The 20,154-nt window shown below is 50.1% G+C and overlaps 10 protein-coding genes across 10 annotated transcripts; 4 read left to right on the top strand and 6 right to left on the bottom strand.

The window, feature by feature from the left end:
• Positions 1–810: 810 nt before the first annotated feature.
• On the top strand, positions 811–1,827 carry A1O9_05538 (uncharacterized protein; the record flags this gene model as incomplete). The annotated part of the gene is made up of 1 exon (XM_013404756.1): positions 811–1,827. One exon carries the CDS (start codon positions 811–813, stop codon positions 1,825–1,827), a length of 1,017 nt encoding a protein of 338 aa, XP_013260210.1.
• A 645-nt stretch (positions 1,828–2,472) lies between these two features.
• On the bottom strand, positions 2,473–5,655 carry A1O9_05537 (uncharacterized protein; the record flags this gene model as incomplete). The annotated part of the gene is made up of 1 exon (XM_013404755.1): positions 2,473–5,655. The coding sequence occupies one exon, from the start codon at positions 5,653–5,655 to the stop codon at positions 2,473–2,475; it is 3,183 nt and encodes a 1,060-aa protein (XP_013260209.1).
• Positions 5,656–5,946: 291 nt separating this feature from the next.
• A1O9_05536 (uncharacterized protein) lies at positions 5,947–7,206 on the top strand (the record flags this gene model as incomplete). The annotated part of the gene is made up of 1 exon (XM_013404754.1): positions 5,947–7,206. One exon carries the CDS (start codon positions 5,947–5,949, stop codon positions 7,204–7,206), a length of 1,260 nt encoding a protein of 419 aa, XP_013260208.1.
• A 16-nt stretch (positions 7,207–7,222) lies between these two features.
• On the bottom strand, positions 7,223–8,758 carry A1O9_05535 (uncharacterized protein; the record flags this gene model as incomplete). The annotated part of the gene is made up of 1 exon (XM_013404753.1): positions 7,223–8,758. One exon carries the CDS (start codon positions 8,756–8,758, stop codon positions 7,223–7,225), a length of 1,536 nt encoding a protein of 511 aa, XP_013260207.1.
• A 688-nt stretch (positions 8,759–9,446) lies between these two features.
• A1O9_05534 (vesicle transport through interaction with t-SNAREs 1) lies at positions 9,447–10,294 on the top strand (the record flags this gene model as incomplete). The annotated part of the gene is made up of 3 exons (XM_013404752.1): positions 9,447–9,626; positions 9,697–10,121; positions 10,207–10,294. 3 exons carry the CDS (start codon positions 9,447–9,449, stop codon positions 10,292–10,294), a joined length of 693 nt encoding a protein of 230 aa, XP_013260206.1.
• A 319-nt stretch (positions 10,295–10,613) lies between these two features.
• A1O9_05533 (uncharacterized protein) lies at positions 10,614–11,591 on the bottom strand (the record flags this gene model as incomplete). The annotated part of the gene is made up of 1 exon (XM_013404751.1): positions 10,614–11,591. The coding sequence occupies one exon, from the start codon at positions 11,589–11,591 to the stop codon at positions 10,614–10,616; it is 978 nt and encodes a 325-aa protein (XP_013260205.1).
• Positions 11,592–12,127: 536 nt separating this feature from the next.
• On the bottom strand, positions 12,128–13,322 carry A1O9_05532 (uncharacterized protein; the record flags this gene model as incomplete). The annotated part of the gene is made up of 3 exons (XM_013404750.1): positions 12,128–12,190; positions 12,254–12,646; positions 12,726–13,322. 3 exons carry the CDS (start codon positions 13,320–13,322, stop codon positions 12,128–12,130), a joined length of 1,053 nt encoding a protein of 350 aa, XP_013260204.1.
• Positions 13,323–13,777: 455 nt separating this feature from the next.
• Positions 13,778–15,451, bottom strand: A1O9_05531 (uncharacterized protein; the record flags this gene model as incomplete). Its single annotated transcript, XM_013404749.1, has 2 exons — positions 13,778–15,200; positions 15,258–15,451. The coding sequence occupies 2 exons, from the start codon at positions 15,449–15,451 to the stop codon at positions 13,778–13,780; spliced, it is 1,617 nt and encodes a 538-aa protein (XP_013260203.1).
• A 1,247-nt stretch (positions 15,452–16,698) lies between these two features.
• On the top strand, positions 16,699–17,994 carry A1O9_05530 (uncharacterized protein; the record flags this gene model as incomplete). Its single annotated transcript, XM_013404748.1, has 1 exon — positions 16,699–17,994. One exon carries the CDS (start codon positions 16,699–16,701, stop codon positions 17,992–17,994), a length of 1,296 nt encoding a protein of 431 aa, XP_013260202.1.
• Positions 17,995–18,087: 93 nt separating this feature from the next.
• A1O9_05529 (uncharacterized protein) lies at positions 18,088–19,974 on the bottom strand (the record flags this gene model as incomplete). Its single annotated transcript, XM_013404747.1, has 1 exon — positions 18,088–19,974. One exon carries the CDS (start codon positions 19,972–19,974, stop codon positions 18,088–18,090), a length of 1,887 nt encoding a protein of 628 aa, XP_013260201.1.
• Positions 19,975–20,154: the final 180 nt, after the last annotated feature.

Genomic DNA, 20,154 nt, shown 5'->3' with positions numbered 1-20,154 from the left:
CTGCAGATGGACTAGAGGATTGAAATTCAGTACCGGGGAACGAATGGGCTGCAGAAAGAAAGATGGGCATTTGGAGATTAGCGGCCTGTTTTCTTTTCTAAGAGTCCTCCATCTCGAATTCGGTCCATATTCTGGTTAATAGAACTGATGTCTTCACGTGATGATCGTTTTCATCGTCCAATCTGAAGTTTCATGCAACTGCATTATCGGTGGATGGCGTATAAAATTCCAATTCGACCTAGAGTGGTGTAGTAGTACAGTGTACGAGCATTATCCGTTGTAGAGGCAGTAGTTTAGAGAGCAGGGTCGGGAATCGAGATCTATATGCCTTCTAGCGCCTTGCAGCTCGTACTATGAGTCGTACTTTGCTGAGGCTGCAGATGCAAATGGAGTCTTTTGATATGCACTAGCTTTTCCGGAGAAATAATAATTCCGTCTGGATTTGCCCAACTTCTGCTTGGTCGTTATTGAAAACATTGTAAATGCGATCGATTCGACCTATTTGGGCCTGATGATTTCTCTTAAACTTTCTTGATTTTGTGATTTGGGAAACGTCGTGTTTCCCAATCATTGGAATATCGTCCATTTTGGACTGGAGGCATTCTAAATGACCTGAACTATCCAGGGCAAAAGCGTCCCCAAAACCACTAATATAATTCCACGCAGGCAGGGCCGGACTTCGTTTTGAAAACCATATCAGGTCAGAAGGCTGCTACATACCACTCAAATTAAGTTGGAGAGGTGGTTTCCGTTTTTCCTCACCATCGCGTTTGAGGGTAAGGCGCATTGCCTAAGTTACGGCTGTCCACGATGGAAGCTCCTTACTCTACACCTTCCGACACCGAGGAGATCGCGACCATTGTCCTCGGCCTCTCCGGGCCGTCATCCTCCGGCAAGACGACTCTGGCCCGCCTCTTACGGAGTACATTCAACACTACTATCTCATCAACAGCACAGCAGCAGCAAGAGCCGTGTAAGCTCACCCTGCGGCTCTTCATCCTCCACCAAGACGACTTCTACCTGACGGACGCGCTGGTGCCGGTGATCAACGTGTCGTCGCAGGAATTCGCCACACGCGACCTGCAGGACTGGGACTGTGTCGAGAGTCTCGATTTGGGCCTGTTCGAGGACACGCTGCGTCACGTCAAGCAGTATGGACGCGTGCCAGATGGGAGCGTGAGTAAAGAGGATCAGAACGCGGTCGGGGAGAGTGGAGTTGATGACGATGAGATCCGCCGGGTAAAGGGGGCGGTGGAGGATCGGTTGAGGGCGTTGGTTTTCGCTGCTGGCGACGACGAGAAGAACAAGCCTGCCGTGCCCAGAGAAAGAGAGCTCAGGATATGTATCCTCGATGGATTCCTCCTGTACCCACCACCACCACCACATCCTCCTCCTCCGTCGACGTCGGCGTCGACATCAACAACACCATCCGGTACCCTTACCACCAGCAGCGGCACTCCACAAGCACCACCTCTCGAACACCTTCACCACCTAACCCACAGCCTACTCTCGCCGCGGCTATTCCTCCCCAGCACACGTGCGCAGACGCTCTCCCGGCGGGCACAGCGCACCGGCTACGTGACGCTCGAGGGCTTCTGGACCGACCCGCCGGGCTACGTCGAGGACGTGGTGTGGCCGAACTACGCGCGAGACCACGCGTGGATGTACACGGATGGGAACGTCGAGCGCGGGAAGCTCGATGAAGCGCGCCTGCTTAGTGATGAGGGCATCATCGTCTGTCCTGGCGGAGGCGCCTGGGAGATGGGGAGAGTGCTACAATGGGCTGTGGATGTCCTTGTCGATGCTGTGGCGAAGACGTTTGTTTAGGGGCGAGGCATGGGGAGGGGTAAAGGGAGTAAGGGGGAAAGGGGCCAAGTGGGCCAAGGGCGGTATGGCATGGCATGCTATGGCAGTAAGGGAGCTAGGTCTGCTCTGGTGCGTTGATTAGAGAGACAGGTTGAACGGAAAAGGAGAGAGAGGAAATAGAGTCAACGGCATACCAGGAATGATGAACGCCACTATCAACTTCTTCCGTTACTACGGCTTGCCATGCTACCTAACTAGGTACAAATCACGGCCTTGCTGTAATCCTACGACGATGCCTTCTAACTGCTCCTCACACAGAACCAAAAGGCCATGGAAGATGCCCACCGGTGAAGCGTCCTACAACCGAACTTTCTATATAATTTTACATTTTCTTTCGGGCATGTGTAGGCATGCGACCATGCACCCACGGGCCCGCTAGAATGAGGGAACCTCCCTTTTTTCCACTCGTGATACATAAAACACCCTGAACTCATTAGCGAGATTAACAAATGTTACAGTTCTTTTCCTTTTCCTTAGCTAGTATGCTGCTTGGGGATTCCCTGTGTAGTTTGAAGCATTGAAAGACTTGAAAACACTCTTCTAGGCGAAGCGAGCCACTATAATGACCACACCCTACGCTACTGAATCGCATGCTTCTAATTCCCATCACTCTCTGACTCTTACGGTATCTCTCTGCTGCTTTCCTTTGGTGGGGAATCCAAGCTTGGGAGTCTTCTTCTTCCTCCCCTTCTTATCGCCATATTGCTCGTCGAATTTTTTGATATCTTTCAAGCTGGTCATGTCTTCACTGATACTGGCGCTGATCTCCTCCATGGAGGTGTTAAAATGTTTGGCTGTTAGTGTCCGCCTTTCAGGATGTTGATAGGGCTCTGATCCGGTATGTTGCTTGGCCAGTACATTCTCTTCCTTGACAGCATTCAGTGCGGCTGCCACACACAGGTTTTTCAGGTCCGAGCCAGAGTAGAATGGCGTCTTCTTTGCAAGGGAAGGTAAATTGACGTCTTCGGCGAGGTCCTCGTTTCGGAGATGGATTTTCAGGATTTCGAGCCGGTCGGGTTCCGTGGGTAGGTCAACAAGGAGGCGCCGGGGGAGGCGTCGCAGAACAGCGTCATCAAGGTCCATTGGTCGATTCGTAGCTACCATGATGAATGCGCTACCAGAATCGTTGCTCATCCCGTCCCATTCTTTGAGGAATTGATTGAGCAGCTCACGATGATTGACACGACGACCCTGATTGCTCCTGGCACTGAAGATGGCGTCTGCTTCGTCAAGGAAGACAACACAGGGGGAGAGTTTCTTGGCAAGGCTGAAGAGTGCTTTCACATTCTTCTCACCTTCACCCACGTACATATCGTTGATATCTGCAGCACTAACTTCCAACATGGTGGCTCCAGATTCCTTTGCTACTGCTTTGGCAGCGAGTGTCTTTCCTGTCCCAGGCGGTCCATAGAGGAGAAGTCCGGGGATCTTGTCGGATGCCAGCACGCCATATTTGAAAGCATCCGGTCGGGTGAGTGAGAGGGTAGTCAAGACTTGAAGAGCATCAATGGTTTCAATTGGCATGTGTACATCATTGAAGGTAGTTTTGATGTTCTTCGGTTCAATAATACCGGACATGAGTCTTTTCTCGTATTTGGTAGCCGATGCACGAATTTGACGTAAACGAGAATCTTCAAAGGAGGGAACTGCTTGCTCATCGACGTCGGCACCTCCTTGACTTCGGAACAGTTTCATCAACGCTGGTATAGAGTCACCTTCGGCTGACTTGGATTCTGACGCACCATCTTTGTGAAACTTTCTGTAGGTATTTACCCACTGTGTCTTGCTCTCATCACTGTGTCGTAAAGTATCTGCTGCTTGGCTGATAAGAGGTTGCTCGATGAGAGGCTTTCCAGAAATAGGCATGGTCTTCAGGTCTATAGATAGACCTGGTCCGAACGTGCCAGCAAGATAGGTAGCAAGTCGTTGGACATAAGCAAAACTCCAAAGCCGACTTTCGAGTTCTAGTCGGTCAGCAGGATGGATATCCTTCAAAAAATCACGACCCCAAAAACCAGTTCCAAGTTGGGAGAACATTGTGATATCTCGATGTCTCATCATTTGCCACAGATGTCTCATATTGATCGTGGCTAATCGCCGTTTGCGGTCGTGATGAAGTGTAAGTTTTGATTTGGTATTTGGCAACACTGGGGTTAGGACAATATTTTGGGAGATTTCCATCAGTCTGCCATCTTGAATGTCATTGATTTTTTGTCTGGTGATTGGGAGACTCTCTTTTCGGGCTGTATCGGTGCCAATAATGATCACATTTTTGCCGGTCTGCCGTAGTGTTGAGATGGCCTGATAGAGTTCTTGGAGGAAATGATTGCCAAGGGAGATGTCTTGTATTACTCGGAGATCTTTAATGTGGATGATTGTCGAACATTGGGGCACACCCGCTTCTTTCGCAACTTTTTGGCGATGTTCAGCAGCCAAACGTGTCTTATCTTTGTCTTGTTCTTCTAGAGGCTGTGTTGCGGCGTATTGTAGAGTCAAAACGCTTTTTACTATAGTATCAACGATACTTGAAAAGTCTGGCGAACGAGCTTTACTCTTCATGGACGATGATGTTCCGAAATGGTCCGACATTTTTGTGCGACCACCGGAGTAAGACGATGACGACGACTTGAGAGGCCCTGATGGGAAGAGGTCCTTGAGAGCAATGGTAATAGGCCTACCAACCATAAAAGGCATGTTGGACGTCGACCTTGATCCCATTAATCGATCTATGTCAGGAAGAGCCTCTTCTTCGTCCTCCTCTTCTTCATCTTCCTCCTCCTCCTCCTCGAGGGGTCGTTGAGAGTGAGCCAATGAAGGGTTCGAGAATACTTCCGTGAAAACGTCGTAGCTTAGCATACGGCCGGCAAAGGCAAAGGCGTCTAGTTGCTCAGAAGCTTTAATGAAATCGGAAATGTCTTGCGCATCGAGAGATACCATGTCGCAACCGAGATGTCGCGATAATTGTTGTACAAAATGATCCATAAAAATGGCACCATCAGAGCCTGTGTATTGCAGCAGGAGATGATTCCTCAAGGAGTCATCAACTTCTGCTAGAATCGAACTTTTGGCGCTTCGCAATAGTCCTTTCGTGGTTCGTACCACTTCTTCATATTGATCAGCAACGATGTAATACTTCATATCATCGTGAGGGGACTTCGAGTCGTCTTGGGTGGAGCTCCCATCGTGGCTGACTGACTTTGTCTCACTACCGGTGTCCTCAATTTCTACGGCATTTCTCGAGGTATTCTCATTTGCGTCATCCTCAGGTTTCTCAGGGGCCCCGGTTGGACCAGAGGAAGAACTAGGCGCACCTCCGCCTTCATAGCCGGGGACTATCTCAATAGTAGCGGCCTGGTTGGATGAAAGCACCCCTTGATCAAATATATGGATGTTGTTCTCGATGAACCACCCCGGAGGCTCAAGTTCAGGCTCTTTTTCCTTGAGGGCGCGATTCCGCAACCGCCGTTTGGCCGGGGAGCCATAATAGTTGGGTTGTTCCTTGTCTGCATTCCCCGAGGATGGGGCGTCTATCAGAGGTTGTCGAGAAGCGTTGGATTCTCTTATGTTCGTTCCGTTGACCACTTCTGGACGAGGATCCTGTTCTTTTGCGTGATCGGCAAGGAAACGGGCGTTGAGAGAGCTAGAATTGCCAGGAGACTCTTGAGGTACGCGCAGTCGAGTTGCGGAATGAAGTGAACGAGGTTTAGATGCGGTGCGTCGGGCGCAATGTCGACAGGCGGCTGCTAATATATGCGAGAACCTCAGTTCCGCCTGCAAGGTAGAATGCATCCGAGCGAGTGACTCGGGAGGTGAGGAGGGTGAGGCACGGGTGGTTGAGAACGGTCGTGGTGTTGTTCATGTGCAAGCAAAATAATAAATTGTGACAGCCGCAGCCCATGAGTGATCTGTCCTCCGATTGGTGGGATCCGCACATTCTATCAAACAACTCTGAGCCGTATCCACCTCGAGGCTGACGCCACTCCGGAGTCATTTTCTATTTTATTCATAAACCATTTCTAGTTCTAATCACCTTTAGTGAAATTTCAGTTCCCCAGGCCTTGTAACGATACCATTTCCGTCATGCCGCCATCCATATGTGAGGTCTGTCAAAATTCTCGTGCGGCTGTCATCAGACCCAAGAACTCTCAGAAAATTTGCAAACAGTGTTTCCTGTCCGTCTTTGAAGCTGAGATCCATGAAACTATTGTGGCCAATAACTTATTTCGAAGAGGGGAGAAAGTCGCCATCGGTGCCTCAGGGGGAAAAGATTCGACTGTGCTCGCATCCGTATTGAAGACCTTGAATGAGAGGCATGACTATGGTTTGGACCTTGTCCTGCTGTCCATTGACGAGGGCATCAAAGGTTATCGAGATGACAGTCTCGAGACGGTGAAGAGGAACGCTGTACAGTATGAGATGCCGTTGGAGATAGTGGGATACGACCAACTTTACGGCTGGACAATGGATCAAGTCGTGGCTCAGGTAGGAAAGAAAGGCAACTGTACCTATTGTGGAGTCTTTCGACGTCAAGCTTTAGACAGAGGAGCGGCCGCAATGGGCATCAAACATGTCGTTACGGGCCACAATGCCGATGACGTTGCAGAGACTGTCATGATGAATCTGTTGCGTGGCGATCTTCCACGGCTGGCGCGTGCCACATCAATTGTGACTGAGAGTACGGCAAGTCAAATCAAACGCAGCAAGCCTCTGAAATATGCATATGAAAAGGAAATCGTTCTCTACGCACATCACAAAAAGCTTGACTATTTCAGCACCGAATGCATTTATAGTCCAGAGGCATTTCGAGGTAGTGCGAGGACACTCATTAAAGATCTGGAAAAGATTCGACCCAGCAGCATTCTTGATATTGTAAAGAGTGGCGAAGACATGGCATCCCTGGTCTCGCCCGAATTGACAGGCTCAGTTGTTTGTGCTGCAGATGGCGAGGATGCCACCACCGGTTGTGGTTCTCGGAATGCTAACAGTGACTCAATGGCTCAGATGGAGATGACTTTGGCAGCCAACGAAGTGGCAGCTGAAAGGGAGACAGAGATCAACCTTCCAACTGTTATGTCAAATCATGCCCGCATAGAAACCTCTGATTCAGTGAAGATTCACGACAAGAAACCTAAGGGACGCCGAAAAGTGGTTAAACAAGTCATGGGACAGTGTGAGCGATGTGGCTATTTGTCGAGTCAGAAGATTTGCAAAGCGTGCACATTACTGGAAGGTCTGAACAAAAGCAGACCAAGAACGACCGTCGAAATTGGATTTGACGAGGAGGATGGAAGCACAACAGTAATGCGACAAACTGCGAGCCTTGCAATATCAACTGGATGAAGTCATGTCCATGCGATCAAGCAATCTTTCGTCGGCCAGCTATCCTCTGGTCCATTCCTGCAACCACAATGGCCCAAGATTTCTCCCCCAGCAGCATCAAGATCTGCAGCACGAGAAGAACCAGTCTCAACAAATAATTGCTTACTCCGAGGGTAGGTTTCCTGCCTCTTGAAAATGTCGAATCAACGAATTCGAAAGGCAGCTCTGCGTCGAGGTGATTAATGGCTGCGGACAGACCGCTGCTGAAACCATCTTCATGGAAGCCATATTTCGTCCATGCACCGCAGAAACTGATGTTCCTGGTATTTTGGATGTTGGGTAGAAGTTGCTGGGATTTGATGGCTGCAGCATTGTAGAGTGGATGAGAATACTCCCAAATACCTTGAGCAAGCCGAGGATCCGGCATGTTCAACGGATTCAATGTCACTAAGACGGGACCAAATTTCTTTTCAGAAATATGCTGCAGCAAATTCATCCAGTACGTTAGGCAGACTTTGGAAATATTCTTGCTCTTCTGTGGAGGAAATGGTGATTCGGTGATATAATTCCAGGCCGACCAAGCGACCCGTCTCTTCGGCATCAGGGAAGGATCTGAATGAAGTACAGCAACATTTCTACTGGTCTGAAATCCACTCAAGATCTCAATTTCTTGTCTTGTGGCGACAGGTTTCAGGATTTCCAAGGCTTGATGGCCATGGGTTGCAAGAATTACATGGTCGAATTCATAGTCTCGCCCGTTCGCTGTTAATGATACTGGTCCAGACTTCGATGGTATGACAGACGTCACTTGAGACTTCAAGTGAATTCGATCTCGAGGGAACCCTTGTAATACCGCGTCAATGTACTGTTTTGAACCCCCAGGAATAGTCAACCAATCTGGGCGTTTGGCGATGGTGCTCAATAAATGATGGTTGTACATGAAACGAACCAACGTGATGGCGGGAAACTCCAGAGAGCATTTGTCTGGACTTGTACTCCAAACTGCTGCCGTCATGGGTATGAGGTAATCGTCTCGGAACTCCTGAGAGTATCTCTCCCGGTCTAGGTAATCGCCAATACTCTCGTTTGATGGACCTGCTACCTTGCTTGTTGATCCAACAGATTGGGGATCGTTCTCACTTTCAGTTTGCTCTTGCAAAAGATCGAGAGCAAATTCGTTGAATCGTACAATATCAAAGATCAACCTCCACATTCTTAGCCTGAATAGATTTCTTCTTTGAGCGAAGATGGAAGAAAGGGAAGTCCCGGCCCATTCGAATGTTCCTTGGTCTCTCGAGACACCGAAAGTCATGTCAGTCTTCTTGGGAGGCAATCCCAGCTCTCTGAGAAAGTGAATGAAGTTGGGATAGGTAGCTGTGTTCATGACGATAAAGCCAGTGTCGACTGCGACTTTATCCCCATTTGGTCCATCAAATGTGACAGTGTTGGTATGGCCTCCCAAGCGGGATGAGGCCTCAAATAGGTGAACTTCATGGTCGGTACTGGTATTGAGGGCCCACAAAGCACCGATGCCAGAGCAACCACTGCCCACTATGGCAACTCGTTTTCCCATTGCTCGATATTGATACTCAAGAAACCGCCTGTAAGATGCAATATCAGATTAGGGCCTGCTTCCCCGAAGCGTCAACTGTCACACAGTGGTTTCGCAATTAGGATGAGGACACAACCCGTTAGTTTAAGAGATATTCATGATTATTGAGGAGAGTCCCCAGGTACACACAGACACACACACACACACGATAGAGACAAGAAACTCGGCAGCCTCACAAACGCCAAAAGCCAAAAATACTCTCGATCTTTGGGTCGAGCGTAGTAGACTGGCGATCGATGATCCAATCACTCTACATTTCTAAAGCAGCGACATATCTATGAGGCACGATTAACTGTATTTGCCAAGACGTGGTTGGGATGATGGAAACAGCAAGGGGGGTTTCCCCGATCCACCACGGGTCTGGGCTGGCTGGCTGGGCACGTGGCTGGGCCATCATCAGCCATGCGATGCTCAGTTCCTCTGTGTATGACATCTTTGTTTAATTGTACATACCACTCTCCATCATTTCTCTCAATAGATCAGGCTCAAAGCAGCTGCCATCTTCGTCGCTTCACCTCCGCTATCAACCAGATTAGTTCGAATTCTTACAAAATTCCTACGTGGCGCAACGAGCAACCCTATTCCCGGACATCCAAATAGGCGCCATCATTTCCTGAGCGACCCCTCCTCACTTTTCCATACACCGACAATGTCGAATCCTCTAGATACAGATGCTGGATCCGAGCTATTCAGCACATATGAGGCTGAACTCAAACTCATCGAGGCAGACGTGAACCAGAAATTAGATCAGATACCCGAGTTGGCAGGCGAGGAGCGCAAAGCCGCAGTTCGAGGCGCTGAAAGAGCACTCGACGAAGCCAAAGAATTGGTATATACCACCGCCCCTCTCTCACATCATTTCTTCGCTCAAAAAGCTAACCACGACCCCTCCCGTCCAGCTCGATCAAATGAATCTCGAAAAGTCCAATATCCCCTCCTCACTACGGTCAAAGATCAACACCAGATTCCGCAACCACCAATCTGACATCGATGCGCTGGGTCGCAAGTTAAAATCACTGTCTGCATCATCTGACCGACAGCAACTCTTCGGCGACCGATATACAGATGACCCAGAAGCCGGGCCCCGAGACCTTCAACTAGAACAACGTCAGCAGCTCCTCTCCGGCACAGAGCGCCTTGGAAGATCGGGCGATCGACTTAGAGAATCGCAGCGCATAGCTCTCGAGACAGAACAGATCGGCGCCTCCACACTCGCGGATCTGCACCAGCAGCGCAATGTCATTGAAAACACTCATCGGAACCTACTGCAGAGCGAGGGCTATGTGGACCGCAGTGTGAAGACTTTGAGGGGGATGGCCCGTAGGTGAGATCCTCTCGCTACCCCTTTTCTGGTTCACGATGACAAGCCACGTACCTGAAACTAACGTACTTTTGTTCCCGTCTTACAGGATGGCTACCAATCGGATAATCACCATCGCCATCATCACGGTGTTGGTGCTACTTATTGTCGGTGTCATTTACAGCAAGTTCCATTGATATTGCTCAAACGAATAAAGGGCATGAAGTCAGGGTTGGCGTTTTATTTGGCCGGGCCCTCTGTCCTTCTTTTTTGGCTTCTCGTGGAAGACGTCCTTAGCAAGAGGGGGTTTTGAAATAGGAGTTTTATTGGTGGATCGGGGCAGCAATCTGTAACAAAAACGGAACAATTATATGTATACAGCGGTTCACATTGCGGTCACAGAAGCCCCCCGTATTCCACCATCTTGAGATATCTATTCGCCCAATCCAAGCTGATGCCCATATTCACATTTGTCGATATAAAAAGAAAAAGCCATTCAGCCTCAGATCCATGTCCTCAGCCAGTATATCTAATGAGCCCAAGCCCAATATTCAAAACGAACCCAATAACGACAGCCATTTTCCGGCGCTGGCTCCAGATCCCCTCTTCACGGATCCCCCACATCAGACAGCCGATCGGCCAGAAAAATCCCATGACCGTGCCCCAGATCATATCGTCCAGCGTGCCGGCCTGCGCCTCTTCGTCCGTGGAGCCGTCCAGCGTGCCGGCGCCATCGCCCAACATGCCGCCCTCAGACGTAGAGTTGTCCAGCCAGCGATCCTCCATGTTCCGAAGCGTGTTCGGAGATGGCATCGTGTCGGGCGTGTGCGTGTGCGCTTGGATGGCGAGGAACTGGAGCCGGAGTGACTGGATTTCGGAGGGTGTGAAACCTGCGTTTTGGAGGCGGTCGAAGCCTCGCGGCGCTGGCGTCGTGGTTGTTTGTTGCTGCTGCTGCTCTTGCAGCGATTGTGTTTGACTTGATGTGGCATCGTTCTTCTCGTCTCCTCCCACCTGCTGCGCAGCGGCTCGTTCGGCCGCGACGTCCTCTTTGGACAGCACGAGATCGCCGATGGAGCAGTGAATGTAGATGCGAGGCGGAGACGGAGACAACGGCAGGTCACGGCTCAGTAGCTTTCCCTTGCCTGCGGCTGTTGTGTTCTCCCTGCCTCCAGCGCCGCCGTTGGACTCCTCATAAGGGCCCGGGGTGCTGATGCGACTAGGCGGACGACTGACATTTCGCTTCAGCGAGCTGTTCAGCGGGACCTCGTCGACCAGCGCTTTTCCCGCGTAGATCAGCCTGATCCGTCGCGTCGCGTACTCATCTGGAATCCGTGATCGGATCAGCTGTTTGAGGGTTGCGGTGTTGGCGTTCAGAGAGCCCGGAATCGAGAGATGGAGGTCTGGCAGGGATGCGGAGAATCGGATGGTCAGTTCGAAGTCGTACTCGTCATCATCGTTTCGCTGGTGTTGGGAAGGAGGCGGCTTGAGATTCATGGAGGCGACTTATCGGGCGGAAGAGGCTTACGCTCTGCCGTCATGCTGCGGGTTTTCTAATGTCAAGGGGCACCCGAGCGATGTGGTGGTTTGGAGCGAGGTGGAAGCTGAGTTGAGTGAGTCGCATCTTGGGGGGCGGGCTGGGAAATGACTCGAGCTTTGGAGATGTATCGGAAGATACGAGTCATTCATGACTTTCTTTTGATATCACGAATACAGTTTGACTGCTCTATCCACGAACACAGCCATCTTCCATACTCAATTAACAGACAACAATAAATGCGCATTGGCCACTAGAGATCAGGATCGTACGCGCAACCGTTTCAGCCAGGAGATTCTGTTCGACAATGCATACGAGCCGCCCATCTTACCCCACCCTTCTGCAGGAACGGATTACGATCTTCCTTCCCACGTAGCTGCTATTCTGAAGAGCAAATTAAAGAGGACGTTGCTGGACAACGCTGGAACACCCAGTAAATCTGATCTCACCAAGCCCAAAAACTCCTCAAGGTCACGATATGGCGTCGCACAGCACATCAGTCTTGTACATGGACAATGAGCTTCCCTCGGGCCCGTGAAGTAGCAAGTTTCGAATATCCCTATCATGAATGTCAGCACGGTTTTTCACCTGATGTCGATGATAGTATCATTTGAAAGCATACTTGTAAGACTTGATCCATCTCAACGACGCTGTCTAGCACTGGCCTCATTCTCCCATCTTCGATAAACACCACAAGTTTATCCAGTGCTTCTTTCGAAATCTTTCCGGAATGCATCAGACACTTTCGTGGCATACCGCCCAGCAACAGCGGCATCGTCTGAGCAATTTTGATGCCGATGAACCAACGTATCATCTCAAGGATCGTTCCGCCTCCATGAATCAGGGGCATATTCCCTCCGAAGACAAAAATCCCATCGGCCTTCAGGTAGGCAGACGAGTTCTTTACGTTGGAGTTGTCCTCACCCACCATGTCGATAATGGCGTCAAATGGACGAGAACTGTATTGATCCGAGAGGTATTCATGGAGGACCGGGTGCTGCTTGTAATCGATGACCTGGTGCCAGTTAACAGACAATTCCCATTGAAATATGCATCGGTTGACGGGATCTGAAGACTAGCTATCCCACACGTACCTCATGGACTCCAAGTTCCTTCACCAAGTGCTCATTAGCCGCCGAACACGTCCCAACTACAAGCCCTTCACCTCCAACAGCCGCCCTCGCCGCTTGGACGACCAACGTGCCCGTCCCACCAGACGCACCAGTGATCAAAACCCGATCACCGCGCTTCAGCTTTGTGACCTCAACAAACTGCATGGCTGTGACTCCACCAGCACCCATGCCAGCGATATCTCTCAGCGAGACGTTCCGCGGCTTCCGCACCACCACATGATCCGGCAAGACGACATATTCAGCAAGCACGCCACCATACTTCCTGGACACATCCGCTGCGAAGCCACCGAAGACATCATCATCGACCGCGACATGCTCGACCCTCGCTCCCGTAGCAACAATGACACCGGAATACGCATTCTCCGGGACCCACGCCTTGTCGTTGAAGTGCGGCATCATCGCCATCATCGCTGCCGTGCCCTGAAACAGCGCTGCATATTTTACCTGCACGAGGACTTCATGTGGACCCAGCGACTCGGGGCTTGCTTGTGGCAGGTCGACTTCGAATTTCAACACTTCCGCCGGCGTGCCGCGTGCTCGATACGCCCATCCCCGCATGACTGTATCCAGCTCGCCTCAAAGTACCCTGTTATTCTTGACACGAACACTGCAATGCAAAATGCTCGGTATGGAATTTGTGTGGCTCTGGTCTGACCTTGCGAAATCACGCCCTTGCCGAACACCCAATTTACCCTAGTAGTCTTCGTAGCATTTGCTTGAATCCTCCCCTTTTCCGCAGACTCCTCTCTACCATTATAAGGACCATTTTTAAAGTTGCTTGAATTTGTCATGCTTTCTGACAAAATCGCAACCAAAAGGGCTTGATTAGAGTGGCAAGACCAACATGACTCGGTTTCTGACAAAATCAGAATAAATGCTGATGGACGTACGCCTTCTCCTACGTGGATATGGAACATGCCTTGGTGGGTAAGAAATGGCATTCGGCCGGAAAGCGGGCGAAGTGCGTCTCACCCTATAGCTATGTACTTGATAATTACGAGATCCACCTCCCCTTATGGTACAACCTCCCACTGAACGTGACCCCAGCCTGCCCGATCGCTCATTTTCACCGATGCCTTCTCCTTGGGCTCGAGGATGTGTATAGGCAGCACATCGTCCTTTTTCCCTGGGATCTGAATATCCTTCCCCTCCGTCACCGACGCGAGATCGAACCTCAACAACACCATGGCTACGAAACCCAAGATTTCGGCCTGCGCAAAGTGTCTTCCTGGACATAAAGTGGCGCCTCCACCGAAGGCACGGAACGCCGCTGGGTGCACTTGTTTTGGTTTGTCGTCGTTCGAACCATTAGATTTATGCGTTGCGGCCAAGGGAATTTGACCATTTGACGAGTTGAAAAACCGCTCCGGACAAAATTCGTTGACTTTGTCGCCCCAGATCCTTGCGTCGGCGTGCATAATACCGCCCGAGATTTGGAGCACGGAGCCCTTGCGCAGGAAGTACTTGTCTTGCAGGAGCGTGTCGGTCGTGACCACCCGCGATGACAAGACATCGGAGTGTAGACGTAAAGTCTCGCGAAACGTTGCTAGAAGTAATGGGCATGCTTTGTTGATTTTGTTAATCTGCAACTGTCGTATATCTGCAACTTCTTTAGGGCTTGTCAGCAATGCGTTGGTTTCAAGCTCTGCTCTAATTTCCTGCAAGAGGTGAGGGCGCGCGAAAATATGCAGGATCATCCAGAACGAAGCGAATGTGGTGTTGATGATCCCGGCAAAAAGGAATGAGATTTCTGAGCGGGCGAGATTGGGAAGGGTGAAGCCATGTTTCCGCCCGACAGCAATGCGCTCTTGCGTGATGTTGGATCCAAGCTTGTCGTGTCCATGGATGAGATATTCGACATAAGCCGCTGCAAGGGCCTCTCGGCCTTTGTAAGCTGTACGGGCGGTATATGCGGGAAGGGTATTGAGGAGTAGGCGTGGAATGCCATGCACAAAGTCCCAAAATGCCTGTTCTAGGTTTGGATGCATCGTGATGGGATTTTTCGGACCGTAGAGAAACCTGGCGGTGGCAATGGTGACAATATGTTGAACCCATGCCATGAGATCTACTTCCCTGGATTTCAGCTTCTCGGACATGAGTTCTTCGGCATCAGAGTCCAGCATGTTCGAGAACTCGGTGTAAGCGCGCAAATTCAAATCATCAAGGGCACCACCCGGGGTCAGTGTCGAGTAAATTGTATCCTGCACATCGGGGTAGAAACCACGGACTGAACCATCTCTGTCGATATTCGTCGCCACAATCTTCTTGGTCTGGTCGTCTAAGCCCAAGACACGCTGGGTGACTTCGGGGATGATGGGGTTGAATGAGAGAGCTTTTGAGGCCCGCTGGACGCTTGCTGCCAGTCCTGGATCAACAACCACGTATGTCTTGGATGTCAATGTCTGGAGTGCGAATATTGGATGGGAGAAGCGGGAACTACATCCAAATGTCAGCGAAATAGGTCGGCGATGGTGGCTCAGCCTGCAATCTTACCCAAGATATCTGAAATAGCCAGCCCCATATCTGAGTATTCCGAAAACATGGCCAACGAAGGGGGCTGAAGATGGGACTACAGGAGGCTCACGAAGATCATACTGCTTTGGGGAGACTGCTTTTGCCAGAACCCAAAGAGATAGTGCAATCGCAAGCGTAAGAAGTGATAGGGAGGATGCTCCCTCCAAAACCATAGCGACGAGGTCAGACTGGGCAGATATGAGAGCATGTCATGTTACGACTTGAACGCGCGGGTACGCTTGAATGGAATCTAACTTGGACGGCTCACGCGTCTAATGACAAGTTGACTACTTTGTAGACCAGCTCGTCGAAATCTGCCGGTGTCTTCGAAGTCGAGTTCGTCATTAGCGAACGGTCAAGTGTTTGCCGAAAATGGCAGGGGAACTGGTGTTGTGGTTGTCTACTTCGAGCTTGTAAAGACGGGGGATTGCCTCCCTTGCAATGCGATAAAGCCACGTGAGCTAACGTCTGACGAAACCTCACCCGTCATTGCAATACCCAATCCCATCCTTGTGCACCCTTCCCAGGCACAGCTTACAATCTGAGAAAGAAGATCTCAAGATACTGACTAAGTGTTAACCAAGATTTTGGTGCAATTATATTTAGCGGTGCTGGCTTCATGGAAATTTGGGTACAGATGAATGTCAGCAATAACCGAGGTCTTCCTACACTCGCCGCTCAGGGCCCAGAATACCAAATGAACACTGCACCCTCAAAATGTTAGCCGAGGCCTTTTGTCCAAGTGCGGCAGATAAGATACAAAGCTCGTGGATCCTCAGCTACGTAGTAACCCTTAACCACTGGTGCGCACAGAAACCGGTGTATGTACCCGTCCACAATTGGCGTCTCCTCCATCAGGGGCAGAAGCCTTGTCTACCATCTTAGATTGTCTTCACAGTCGAATGGCGAGCCAGGCCGAGAGCAGATCATTCTCAGCTGTCACATTCCTCATGCGCATCATTAACAACAAAGAAGCCCACCACTCAAACACTGCATCTCCCGGACGCAAAGGAAAGTTGCAGAGAGAAGCGATGAAAGAGAACAGGCAAAATGCTAGCAAATTTGAGTAAGCCAAGAAGAGGATCAGATATCATGCAGTCACATTCAGAAACCTGCTTTCCTGCCCCTTTCCTCTTCCGGAAGTGGAAGGATTGTTTCAGTTGTTCAAGTAAAAGTACACCGTTGACCATCGATGCCTGGACAGTATCCATCCAATGAAATCTCTCGAGTTGGAATGTTGCATGTTGTCAACAATGGAATGCACATTTTCCTAGATCGAAGTACAAACAAACACTTCGATAATAGTAAGCTGTCATACTTCTCTGTGATGCAAAGGTGACCATTGAGTTTTCTTCTCAAACTAGCTCTTCTCAATCTGTAGCAGGAGCAGTAGGACATCATGTCGTCGTCATCCTCTGACATGCACTCTACAACTCAGCAACTCCAGCCAACGCGAGTGGTGGTGTTCGACGAAGAAGGCAGTCCAGTTCGCCATCCAGAAAGCCCTACCAAGGGCATAGGGAGTTCCAAGCGGACTGCGCTCGGAGAGTTGACTCCGGGGACGATCGCACAGCGAACTCGGAGTGCAGCGAATCAACCGGTTACTCGGCTGCCAAGAGACAACAGTCAACAACCAAGACCAAGATTATCGCCCGATAAGGTCGGTCGCCATTTTACAATCAAGGTAGTTGGTGGCGAGGAATGGGCCGCTCGCGATGTACGTTTTATACTTTGGTATTATTGTCGGACCGCGCTCAAGTTCGATTCGATTGCAACCGCCTTGAACTCAACCTATCCAGAAGCGGACAACCAGATGACTGCTGAAGAAGCAGAAGCAATTGTCGAAACCATCAAATCAGATTGGCCCCGAATCAAGCAAAACTTAACACCCGGTCATTTCGCCATCCCTGAGGACTGGGGATGGCATCCGTGCGACCATCTCATGATTTGCACGTCTCAGCAGACACAGGACCGACAGTCAGTCATGCGCAGTCCAAGGACTAGGGTGGCTGGAGTCAAATTGATCAAGGAGATTTTGACGACGCTGTGGCCAGGCTCCTGGGAAGAACTTCTCCAATGTCCAAGAACCCACCACAATATCCGGGAAGCTGAATTGGAGTTACTTTCTCAACCACGTCATATAGACAACAGGGGTTTCCTGGTCCCATCAATGGTTCAAGAAAGCCGACGGTTGGATCTAATTTTGGACGAAACATCTCTGGGGGACGACACGGACCAGAGCGTGTTGGACCATGAGCACGACGCTGAAAGCCACCTATTTCATTGGGTAGTGAGGGTTGTAGGAGGCCCAAAGGTGCTCTACACATCCATCGAGGTCTTCCTCATGACCACATTTTGGTTCTCTCTAATAGCACATTGGTGTTATCCTTTGCGCCCTGAGAAGACTTATCAGGATCTGATCCGGATTTCGGCCCTTAATTTGGAGTCAATCGTGTTCATGCTGTATGGTGCTATGAATCTCGTCAGTGGCATTTTGAAATTCTTGAAGATTGAAGTGCTGGTCTTCCATGGAGTTGACGAGTCACCTCCACTGCCTGTGACTCAAAAATTTCGCGCGGTCACCATTGGTGTTGCTGCAGCCTTTGTTCTTGCTTTATGGCAAGGCTGGTTGTCAGAAATCCACGGAGAGGCATTGCAGGCTTGGTACAAAGACTCGAAAACCGCCACATGGCTGCGAAAGATACCCCAAGGATGACTCAACGACAGCAATTTCGTCGTCTCGCGAATGCAATAACAGATCCCAAGGGAGCGGTTGGCCCCGCGTTGAGAAATGCCGAGTATCAAAAGCTCACGATCCCCACCATCGAGCATTGCCTCGGGCTCCACCACCGGCTGCGAAAGCAGATTCTTCTTCTTCAAACTTGAGCCTTTCGACTATCTCACGGGCTCGGTAACTTTTGACAAATTTCCAAGCTTCAGTATCGGCCAAATTCCATGCTTCAGCCACACCACGAATCTTCAGAAGTGGCTGGTCCTTGCTATGGATGTTATCTCTTGCTCTACGCAGAAGGTTCACCTCAATAGCGGCTTGTTCATCAGATGGAGGATTGGCGTCTGAGCTCTTCTTCTTTTCGGCTGGTAGACCAGCAAGAGGTTTCCATCGTTCGGGACCTGGAACTGGAGGAAGAGACTCACCGTGGGAGATTGAAGTGCGTGGAACTGGAAAGCCTAGATACCAATCCACATGCTCAAGCCAATCCTCTGGAAAAGGTGCTATCTTTTCCGGGGTTGGGTGAGCATCATTGGTCGGTGATTTGGGAGGGGGTGGAGGTGGCCAGAACGAAGCTGGAAAGTGCTCGGTTGTAAACCACAAAGACCGGCTACGACCATATTCTGAAGCCACGGCGTCCTTCAAACTCACCACTCGGCTTGGTCCACCCCGGGCATTTCCAAGAATGTCTCTCGTTACAGCAGTAATCCAAGGATCACGATTTGTATAGCGTCTGATATGCGCAACAGAAATGCTCTCGGACTGATTGGTCAAAGTAATCATCGTGTAAGGGTGGGGTACGGTTGCAATTGTGAACAGGCTGGAGGTATTTCTGAAAGCAGGGGCGGTGGTGATCCTCATTTTGGAGCCCACGCATGGGCTGCATTTCGGTCGATTCGGCGGGCAGGATGACTGCAAGATGGAATTTGGGCATTCGGTAAGGAGATGAGCAAGGTCCTGTGAGGGCTTGACCAGTGTGAATGTGTGAGCTGGTAATGGTTGTAGGACGGCAATTCCACTACTGAAGGTGTTTTGCCAGATAGTATGAAGGTGGGCGACAATGAGCTGATTGAGAGAACGGCGGCCTTTATTTACATCTTTCAACAGTTGTTCCCCTAGGGCTCTATATTTAGAGGTGATCGTCTCGATATCGTAATGTGCAATCGAGGTTGACTGTTCAATCTTGAAATGGTCCGAACTGATTGCATCCGTAATAGTCTTGAAAGAGCTTAACTTCACATTGTCAAGTGCAGATTTGATGGCGTCATTGATTTGTATTTGTTCTCCAGCGAATAATCCAGAACCTAGACCTTCAAACTTGGTAAGCTGAGCAAATTGTCCACGACGCAGGTGAGACAAAAGTGCATCGTCGTAGGAGCTCATGGGAAGGCAGTATGGGCGAGCAAGTAAGCCTGTGCCCATGTGAGCCCAAGCCAGCCATTGCCTGAACTCTTGCTCCAGAGTTGTTTGCATCCCTTTGGAGTGAAGAGTCTGGTAAAGAGGATGGTTCATTGATTCGGCCTCAGTCAACACGACGGGTCGGAATCCGTGAGCCCACCAGGCCCGACGCCAGATCAACAATAGTTCCTGATCAATTTTCTTTGTTTCCTCGTCTCTTTTGATTGTCATATCGTAAAATGTGTAGACTGGGGTTCGTTCGAGTTGCAGAGGGAGGACTATGCGGTCTTCGTCGAGGGTAATGGAGGAGGAAAAGGGATTGAGCCATTTCCAATCACTATACCAGGAGCTGTCGCCATGCGTGCTGTTTCTCTGCTCCGGAGGCTTATGTGCCGATTTATGGAAGGAAAATCGAAAATTGGGAATCGTGCCTCGAAGACTTTCGGCATAACCAATTGGATCCTTGACACTATCGGCAACCGGACGAGAAGAAGCAGAAAATAGAATAATTCCAAACAAAAAGACCGCGCCAACAAAGATGTACTTGAGAAAACGCCTGGGAGCCATTGCAATGAAGTCCAAAGAAATATGTACAAGGACGGAGCAGCCAAGAAGGGAGGCACAAGGAGACAGGCAAGAGTCAAGCAATGGGACACATTATGGAAGTGGTCAATTGGTCATGAAGACCTTAGTACAAGAGATAGGGACCCCTACTCTGTGAGTGAGCCTTAGAAAGTTTTAGTATCA

This window comes from Exophiala aquamarina (genome assembly GCF_000709125.1).
Source record: "Exophiala aquamarina CBS 119918 chromosome Unknown aczIA-supercont1.4, whole genome shotgun sequence".
NCBI classification, from domain to species: Eukaryota; Fungi; Ascomycota; class Eurotiomycetes; order Chaetothyriales; family Herpotrichiellaceae; genus Exophiala; species Exophiala aquamarina.
Note: the sequence above shows the minus strand (reverse complement) of the source record. Positions and strands in the feature narration are given on the sequence as shown.